A 10212-nucleotide genomic window follows, 5' to 3' on the forward strand; every position below is an offset into this window, starting at 1 on the left:
TGAAGAAGAAGATTCAGAAATGTTAGGGAAGTTTTAGTAGAGAGATTATGGCTTTCCGAAGAAAGTGTGCTTATTAGTCGAGTGAATGAATTATAGCCGCCAAGAAAGCGTTGAAATATAAAACCAATGACCCTAGTTTTAATTATGGGAAAAGGGTCAAAAATACCCCTCAATTTTATTTTATTGGTTGAATATGCCCTTATTATTGAAACAAAGTTAGTTTTACCTCTATCGTCTATAAACTTATCATATGTACCCTCCAAACTAACGATTTGTCTCAAATCAATCTCAAATTCTCAATTTCGACCCGAATTACCCATTTAAAACTCATTTAGAATGAAATTCTTTTCTAATCTGATCCGACCCATATAAAACCCACCACCATTATAAACAAAATTTAATTTAATTTTCTCAATTTTGTTGAGTCCACCAAAACTAAAAAGAATGGATTTCTCCCTTGTCATTGAATTTGTTGTAGTGTTACTCATTCTGTAAATATCTTCAAAGCCATTGTTAAAAGCTTCTAAGGGTACTAATTTTTGAATTGGAGCCTGAAACTTGAAGAAACAACCATGGAAACTTCATTGCCGAGCTTGGAGCTTGAGTTTGAATTTTGGATTTTACAAGCGAGTTCCAACTTCGAAAAATCAATAATTTCAACTTCTTCCTCAAAATACCCAAATCGAAAACAACACGCCCATTTCTTCACAACTGAAATCACTGATCTAAATTTGTGTAATTAGATAATTCCCACCCAAAATTGCAGCATCATGAACTTTTTAGTTTCTTTCTTCTTGTTGTTTTTTGGTGGAATTTGACCGCCTAGTACTGCCTTTTCACCGTTTTGTGCGGCGGATTTGAAGAACTAGTGAATACATCTATACAAGTGACTTTTGGGGAAGAAGGTTATTGGATTATTTCAATAGCAACATTGTTCTTATTTTTGTGTATGAACATAAGGCTGGCATGTCTTCTTCCTCTGCTTTTGCTCCTAACATTGCTTCTTAAAATCTCATTAATGGCTGGAAATTTATTTGTTCATTAGGAATTGAAATGGGTTTTGGTGAATTTATTACTTTTTTTTATACATTTGGTATGTAAGATCAGATTAAATGGGTTATGGGTCGGATTTAATTGATAATTTGTTTTAAATGGATAATTCGGGTTGAAGTTGAGAATTTGGGATTGATTTGGGGAAACCGTTAGTTTGGAGGGTACAAATGATAAGTTTGTAAACGGCAGTGGTAAAACTAACTTCATTTTAACGGTAGGGATATAATCAACCAATAAAACAAAGTTGAGGGGTATTTTTGACCCTTTTCCCTTTAATTATTAAGTGTTGGTGATAAATTTTTAATCAATTTTTAAAAATAATTAAATAGGTCCTCAAGTTTTTTTTTTTACACCTTCACCCAAATTTAATTAAAACCTAATTTCTAAAATAGGAAAACTCCCAAATTAGTTTTTTTTTGTTCTCTCCCAACGTCCCACTCTTTTCACATTTTTTAATTTTAGTAGGTACTTTATTAAGTTAGTTTAGTTTAATTTATGGCTATAATTTTGAATTATTTAGTTTATAATTGAATTAACTATTTTGTCTCGTTAAGATTTAGAAGCTCATAAATTAATTATATTAATTCGTCTTATTTGAATTATAGCCGAATCTTCTAAAAATTAATTTTTTGGTTACCTCTTTAATCCGTTTGGCCAAATTGTTAATTAATTTCTATTGCAATTGTAGCCAAATCTAATTTTTTTCCTTCAACCTATTTTAAGACCAAAGTTTGGGCCGCTCATTTCCTAATTTGCTTCAGCCCAATTCCTTTACCAAGACTCATTCCCCTTTATTTCCCTCAATTCAACAATTTCCAGCAACCCACTTTTAATTCCTTTTCCCCTTTCACCCCAACCCACTTCTTTTCCCCTGACCCGGCCCACTCCTCAATCCCTCAAGAGAATTAGCAACGTCAACAATAGTTGTACGCAGCAGTCCAACACGCCGAACAGCAGCTTCCCCATCTTCTTCAACGCGTGAACAATTCCAAAACGATCATGTACGCGCCCCATTTTCTTCCTCATGTCCCTTTTTAATTCGTATTAACAGTGCAGAAAAGCAAGCACGCGTCTACCCCCTTTCCTCTTCCGAAATGGGGAGATCTTTTAGAGAAAATGTGTCCTCCCTAAAATGGTGAAAGGATTTTGGGACTTTGAATTTTGAATTGGGCCTTCTCTATTTGGATTTCATTCGTTTTCCCCCCATTCCGAACCCTAGTTTCCCCCTATAATTTCCCCTTCTTCTTCATTGTGTGGGGGTGGGAGAAAAAAGATTAGGGAAAAAATATTGGGAGGAATTAGTTAGAACTTGAGAAAAGCACAGTGAAATATTAGCTATACCTATTCATATATAAGCATTCAGGAAATAGGCTTTTGAAGTCATAGAAAGTTGGAACAAAATTTCGGGTCTCGTTTGATTTTTGCTCTGTTCATCAACGCTCTTGGAGTAGCATTTCAGTGGTAGTGAAGTCGTTAATCCTCTACTCGTCCTGTTCCGTTCGCTGCCCCGAAAAAGGTGAACTCCCCTTTTTATTTGAACTTGTTTTCGGTGTTGTCGTATTTGTTTCTTCGAATAACTTTGTTCTTTGCTCGGTTCATCGCTGTTGTATGTTGAAAGTTTGCTTGGTTTCGAATGGGGTTAACTCAGTCGACTAATGTATGAGGTGTATCCCTCGTGCGAGTTGCTCATCTTCAAACATCTATGGAGACTGTGAGTAGAACACGAGTTAGGTTGATTTTTTTTATGAGGTTCTAATGCCATTTGTTTACTGTTGGGTTTGTTCGTTAAACATTTCGAGTTCAATCGCTATCATTCTTGTTGTTCGTTTAAGTCTTTGATTGTGCGTTTTGATCATGTTCATTTGCACTCATGCCTTTTGAAAGGTCTTGAACTTTTTCTTCTGTATCTCTTTTGAATCCGATTTAGAATGTTATTTTCTGTTATGTGAGGGTTCGTTGAATATAGCTTGTATGTGATGTTTATTGTTGTCTATCTGCTTCCGATTTCTTAGAATTCAAAAGGTATTGAGGTATGTTGAGAAGTCAAGTCTCTAGGATTGAATGTATGCCATGTAGAAGTTAGTTTGATGTATGGATTTTATTTGGTAACAGTGATTCATTAAAAATGTATTAACTTCAGATTTCTTTAAAAATTGTAATAGCCTAAGTAAACTTCTCTAGCATCACATACTATTACATGTATTTATTTATGACTTACATTGGCAAAGTTTTCATAAAGATGCCTCAAAATTTCAAATATATGTATTATTCATGTATGCTCGTAAAAATCTAAATATGTGTCTGTCAAGTTTTTGTAGTCTTAGGGTATGGAATTTGCTTATTTTGCGTTACTGTTGGATCTAATTTCTTAGTTTACTTGGCATTGTATGCTTCCCTTGGACATCTTAGCATAACATTAGCATAGTAAACTAAACACATGCATTATTGCCTTATTTCTATTTTTATGTGTCTTGGTTGCATTATACAGATTTAAAGTATGCTTTGTTACTAATTTATATCTTGTTTTGTTCTTTTTCTATGTGTGAATCGGCTCCTCCCGAGTTCTTGGAGACTTCTCTTCCTTGCATTCCATTGATTGGGCCTTAGAGGCCCGATTCTTTTTTTTTTTTTTTATCGAGTCATCCGGGTTTTGAAACCGACGAACAGGGTTGGAAAATTAAATTACAGATTCCGAAAAGGTTGAAAACAGGCTGAAAAACAACCTGTATACACCGATATACAACGGTATACGCTTATATACAGGTTAAAACGCAGCAGCCACAGGTTGAAGAATAAAAGTGGGGTCAGAAACTGAAAATGCAGGTCATAGTATCTCAGAAGAAGGCAGTATACCTTCGATATACCGCCCGTATACACTAGTATACAGCCATGTATACGCAACTTGCTTGGGCCAAATTCCACTTGGTTGTTTTGATTTCAGTAGGCCCAAAGGAGCTAATGGGCTGACCCATGATTATTGCCAAAACTATAGACTTAGGACAGGTGGCCCAAAAGGCCAATTTAATTGGGTTTGGGCCAAAAGTCCAAGTTCAAATATTTCTTTCCCTCTATTATTATTTACATTGTATTGTTGGACTAACTTTATTTATTTTATGGTTGAATTTAATTAAATTCTCAAAGATAGCCAGTTCACTTTTTTTATATATTCAAATTAAAATATTTATATTTTATACTTAGCTTTATTTTATTATTCGTCTTGTCACTTAATTTATTTCCCTTTTAGAAAAATTCTCTTTATTTCATTTCCCCTTAAGATAATTAAAATGACAATAATAATAAAATAAAATAAAAATAAACTAAATAAAATAGTAATAAAAATGAGTTTCTTACTTAGTTAGTATTTTCTAAAATTAGTCGAAGTCATTTTAGTCAAATCGCCGGTCAATTGCAAGTTAGTGGACATTCCGAGGGCCTAACACCTTCTCGGAATGTACATTTGAACTCGAACCCTTTTATTTTCAATTGATTTTATCTGTTTAAGTCTTTTGAAAACCTTAAGTTTTTTGCTTGATTTTTACTGAAAAATTAAGTGGCGACTTTGTCCTTTTGAAAATTCGATTTCTCTTAAATCATAGGTTTAATCGATTTTTTGAAACTTAGTCATTTTTCTTTTATTTATATTTTCTAGTAAAACAGGGTCAACATAAAATGGGTAATAATTCAACCCGCCCATATTTGATATGGGTAAAAATGGATTGGGTAAGAAATGAGTTGGGTAAAATACTAGTTTACCCATATTTTCATGAGTAAATAGTACTCTACTTTAGAATTCAACATGGAGAAAATATTTTAGTCTTTTTTTTAGATGAAAAATGTTTCATTTAGTTTTATTGTATCATAAAAGTAAAAAAAAAATCCTTTAACTTTTCAATATAAATAAATTTATGTAATAACAAGGGGAAAATATTTTTTTAATTTCAAAGTAAATGAATATTTGCAATTTAGGACTTGACTAAAACATGCTTAATGCACTTTAAGCAATGTCAATACTAATACATGATTTGCTTATATTACGCTATTATTTATATCCAATATAAAATTAAACAAATAAAAAATATAATTATAATTAACAAAAGAATCGTACATTTAAAATATATATTTTTGGAGGGTCACAGACTTCACATTTTCAATTATAGAGAAAAGTAATTAGTTCTATAGAAGAACATAAAAAGGAAGAGAAGTTACAATATTATTAGCGATATGAAAGAGTTTTGAGTGAATAAAAGTTAGAAGCTTAACCCATTTGGCTAATCCATATTTTATCCATATGTGTATGGGTTGAATATGGATATCAACCCATATTTTACCCATGTAAAAAGTCACTCACCCAACCCATTAAAATATGGGCGGATTGGATGGGTTACCAAAATATGAGTTCATTTTGCCGGCACTACTTATGTTGAAGCTTCCATCAGTGTTAATCTTGAGTAGTGTAATGTAATTTTTTAACGTTATAACTGTATATAGTAAATATATAGCACATATTTGTCTTAAAATAAAAATTTTCATATTTTTAATACCAAAATCTAACAAAAGATATATTTGTTCCATTTTTAATAGTTTATGAGTATTTTTTATCCTCCTTCCCTATTTCTTAACCTATAAAAAATCTTTTTCGTTGGACATTGACTGTCAAACCGCCCATCCACACATGAATGTGAAAAATGAAATGTTATCATTGATGTTATATTCTTTATTAATTAAAATGACAGGTTGGGCAGCAACTTCCCTAGTAATATGGATTTTAGTCAACGTACATTTCTTTTTAAAGATAATAAAGTGCGCTGTAAATCAAAATGTTTACAAATCTGAATTTACTTTTATTAATTAATTATCTTAAGATTTGTTATCTCACTATTATAATATTATTTTTATTCAAGGGTAACCGACCAAGATAACTTGTTCCCAATTGATTTATATGAATTAGAGTAAAAATTTCGTCTAAGTTTGTTTCTTATTTGGTGACAAATTATGGCATGGACTTGACGTGTTGGCTGTTGCCACTTAAAAAGATAAGATTCTATTTGCTTACTAATATTGGAGTAACTTTTTCAATATTATATTTGAGCGTATTTTGAGGTACACAAAGTGAATAATACGTACGTAATCTCGTTCTTATGTAATTCATTAGAATGTCCACACTGTATTGGTTTTTAAATTTGGATTTTAATTTTAAGTGTAGTAAATCGAATCGAATTTTAATTTGGATTGATTTTATTTTTTTTAATTTGATTTTGAATTAATAATTTGCTTTATTTGATTTCGAATTTAGAAAAATAAAAATTGATAAATCGAAAAACCCGAATTATATTATTTTTATATATACACTTTAGTCCCTTTTTAGTTATTATCTTTCATTATGATTTAGTTTATCTTTTATGTTTGGACATCTATAATTGATATACTTTTAAGTATTACGTTGTACGTTTTACTTGTGATTTATATTAGATAGTAAATTATTGAGATAACTGAATAATTGAACCGAAAAGAATCAAACCAAATCAAATTTATTTTGGTTCGGATTGAATTACACTTTTTCAAAATCAAAACCGTATAATATAAAATCAAATCGAAAAATCGAATGCACATGACACCCCATGTTAAAGTAAGGGGTATAGGTGGTCTAGCTATTTACTTAACGACGAAGGTATTCTTAATCTCAAAATCTAACAAATATTAATAATTCGTTTAGCTTTGGGTTTGAGAGTGTCAAACCGCCCAAACTCACATGAATGTAAAAAATGAGTATAGAAAAATGAAATGTTTCTATTATTGATGTCATACTCTTTATTAATTAAATTGATTTGGTGGTTGAAGAAATTTTCCCAGTAATATGACACAAGTCATACATATTGTGTATGTTTGGGCGTATGTCCTATTAGTATCACCGTACATACAATTGTATATCGTCTTGTGTGTATGTCAGACGTATTTTAAGTATGTATGTATAAAAACTAAAATATTGTATGTATGCATGTATATATATAATTTAACAAATAATCTTTCTATAATCTATTATTAGGGGCATTAATTAATAGTGCTAATTAAGAAAATTTCCCTAAATAAATCTAGCATCAGCATTGAGATCGTCATACCACCCATTCACCCGATGAAAGGGAAGTTGCAAATTAAAAAAAGCTATTTTCCAGGTAATTATGGATTTTTATTTAACGTGTATAATCTTTTTAAATTAAAAAGTGACTATCAGGATTTACTAATAAATTCAATTTGAAGTATTTGAAAAATCAAAATGTCGACATATTAATGCACGCGTATGAACTAGATAATAGAAATACTAATATAAATGTCAAGGCCAAAAAAAAAAGACTTTCTTCGCAATATTCACTTAATTTAAACAGATATAATTTATTACTAATTTACAAGTAATTCAAGATTAATGTTAAATTGACTTGACGTGTCGCCAGTTAAGCAAATATAATTCTTATTTGCTAAATTAAGGGATAGTAGTCATGGCTTTATACTATCTGCCATCATTTCTTGATTTAGAGATAATGAATTGCTCCTTTCATTTCTTTTCTTATATAAGACTTAAGAGTTCAAAATTTATAGTGAATTATATTATTCCATTCATTATATTACATATCTCTTTTGTGAAGGAAAAAACATTTCATTAACTTAATTATTTGGATATCGTTGCTTCAATCAAATTCATCGATTCATCTTCACATGAACCTTTATCATGTCTCTACAACTTCGGACAGACGACTACAACTTCACCACCCGATCATGATCTTACCGGCACCTCCGTGGAGCTGTTGCTAGGCTCTCCAATTTCTAAATTTTAGTGTACTTAAGTTGAAGCTATCTCAGTGGATCGTATCAGTAAGACTACTCAAAAGAAAGTCGTGAAGAAACTACATACAACTATAAACTCATCTTTTTTCTGAACCCCGTGCACCGAGCTAAACTTTTAAGATGAATTTTCTAGAGGTGGTCGTCCAGGTAGAAAACCGGGGCGACAGTGATGTCTATCTGAAGGAGAGTCTCCTTCATGCACTGCCAGGACGATACGGCCTTGTGATTAAAATTGCCCCGTTCAGCACAAAGGTTATCGCGGCGCATACCTTCTTTGCCCGCAATAAGTCCTTCGGGAGGCCCTCTACCGTAGAGGTTCATATAAACGGGAAATTTATTCAGTGCTTGACTCCACAGACGTTTGTACATTTCCCAAAGATCATCGTTGACGATGGTTTTACCGATGGAGAGGGATCAATCATCCGTGTGATTCATCCCCAAAGACCTCTTGAGCTCTCTCGTCTAAGGTATGAAAAAAAATAAAAAGTTTTATTGGTATATATCATGATAAATCACATGATTTCTATTTAATTTGAAATGGTAAAGGGTCAAATATATACCAGGGGTGGCTCTACAGCTCAAAGAAAAGGCAGTTCCCCTTAGGTTTCTTGGCCTATTTTTTTCTTTGAATTTTTTTAAAATTAAATTAAAAACACTTGAGTTAGATTATTTCTATAGTATATAGTATAATATAAAATAAAAGGTACTATCATTTTAATATTGATAACTTAATTTATTCATCTTGTTTATGATTAGGGCATTCAACTTTCTTGCGATGGGATTCAAAGAAAGAAAGGAAGTGTGGATTGTGAAGAAATAAGGACTCAGTCAGATGCATGGATACTGCAGGCTGCGGCTGAAAAATTAAACAACATTTTGACGTTTCTGTGTTTTTTTTCTTAATTATTGTTATGGAGGATGTGTGCGGTTCTTTTTAATTTCTTCATTTGTTTTCCTCCTGCGTGTACTTTTATTTTTAATAAGGGGATAACACACAAGTACCCCTAGAATATGATCGAAATTCCAGAGACACACCTTAACTAAACTAAGGTTCTATTACCCCCTAAACTTTTTTTTTATAATTTTGTACACCTTTTGTTTTACGTGGCACACTCCGTGACTCCATGCAATTGAGGCGCGTGAGAGATATTGGATGCCACGTAAACCAAAAAGGTGCACAAAATAAAATAAAAATGGGTTCAGGGGCAATAAGACGTTAGTTTAGTTAAGGTGTGCCTCTGGAATTTCGATCATAGTCTAGAGTGGTACTTGTATCTTTTCCCTTTAATAAAATAAATAATAAAGAATACAGGTGGTTTTGTTTTGAATTTTTTATTGTCGTAAGTCTTGGATATTTACTTTTAAAGATACTATAGTTTTTGTTTTTTTTTTCTTTCCGAATTTTTGATTGTTATAACTTGTATTTTATTTGGGATGGAATTAGTCATTATTGACTCTTGCAAGAATGAAAGTTGCTATTTATTCAACAACTTCCTGAAGGTGCAAAAAGACATTTCCTCATGGATAAGAGACAGATCCCAATTATTAGATTGAAATTTGACAAAGCAAACGTTCATGTTAGTTAGGCAGTTAGGCTAATTGAATGAAAGTAGATTTTATGTTACTTACACGCTCTTCTAGAGTTGTTCTTAAAGTATCCTTTTGAAAAAAAAAAAAACTTTTGGACAAAAGGATACAAGTTTAATGTTAGACCTACAATCAAAGAAAGTTTTCATTTCAAGATTTATGAAAACTATTCCCAACATCCTTTCTTCCTATTGAGAGTGTTGTTTTTGTGAAATTTAATTCTGATCAGGATAAATTTCACTCTCACTTTACAGAGACAGACTATAACAATATTAATACTTGTAGTAGTCCAATTTATGATTATCAGGATTCTTATCCAAATAATAATAACACGAAAAATCTAGAAAATTTTAAATTGCAACTGCTTGATAAAATGAATGAAAATCAAGACCTCATTCCCAACATGCCAATATTGGCACTAATAATACGTAAATATAACTCGTTGTTCAAACAACTATTCAGAGTTCTTAGAGCTCCTTGTAAGGCTTATTTTTTTTATCACGATCTGAATATCTCAATAATTTATAACTAGCTAGCGAAAACTAAAATAATAAAACAAGGCAGAAAGTCGAAGCATATGCCCAACAAACTAGATCAAGGTATTTCCGCAATACCACTTGTAGAGGGTTTGAGCTAACAATATCAACTTATTATCTGCTCACTATTAATACACACTTAAAGATGTATAATACATATGTATATCAGTGTATAGACCCAGTATATCTATACTCTTTC

General features: G+C 31.6%; 1 protein-coding gene across 1 annotated transcript; it reads left to right on the plus strand.

The window, feature by feature from the left end:
• The first annotated feature begins 7549 nt into the window (after positions 1 to 7549).
• LOC107062402 (uncharacterized) lies at positions 7550 to 9127 on the plus strand. The gene is made up of 2 exons (XM_015312992.1): positions 7550 to 8357; positions 8647 to 9127. Exons 1-2 carry the CDS (start codon positions 8011 to 8013, stop codon positions 8708 to 8710), a joined length of 411 nt encoding a protein of 136 aa, XP_015168478.1. The 5' UTR covers positions 7550 to 8010; the 3' UTR covers positions 8711 to 9127.
• The last annotated feature ends 1085 nt before the right edge of the window (positions 9128 to 10212 follow it).

The sequence above is a fragment of the Solanum tuberosum genome, unplaced genomic scaffold (assembly GCF_000226075.1).
Source record: "Solanum tuberosum cultivar DM 1-3 516 R44 unplaced genomic scaffold, SolTub_3.0 scf00225, whole genome shotgun sequence".
Taxonomy (NCBI): domain Eukaryota; kingdom Viridiplantae; phylum Streptophyta; class Magnoliopsida; order Solanales; family Solanaceae; genus Solanum; species Solanum tuberosum.

Coding starts and splice junctions, on each gene's coding strand:
- LOC107062402 (XM_015312992.1), top strand. CDS start 8,011: ATGAATTTTCTAGAGGTGGTCGTCCAGGTAGAAAACCGGGGCGACAGT. Junction 8,358..8,646: donor CTTGAGCTCTCTCGTCTAAG/GTATGAAAAAAA, acceptor GTTTATGATTAG/GGCATTCAACTTTCTTGCGA.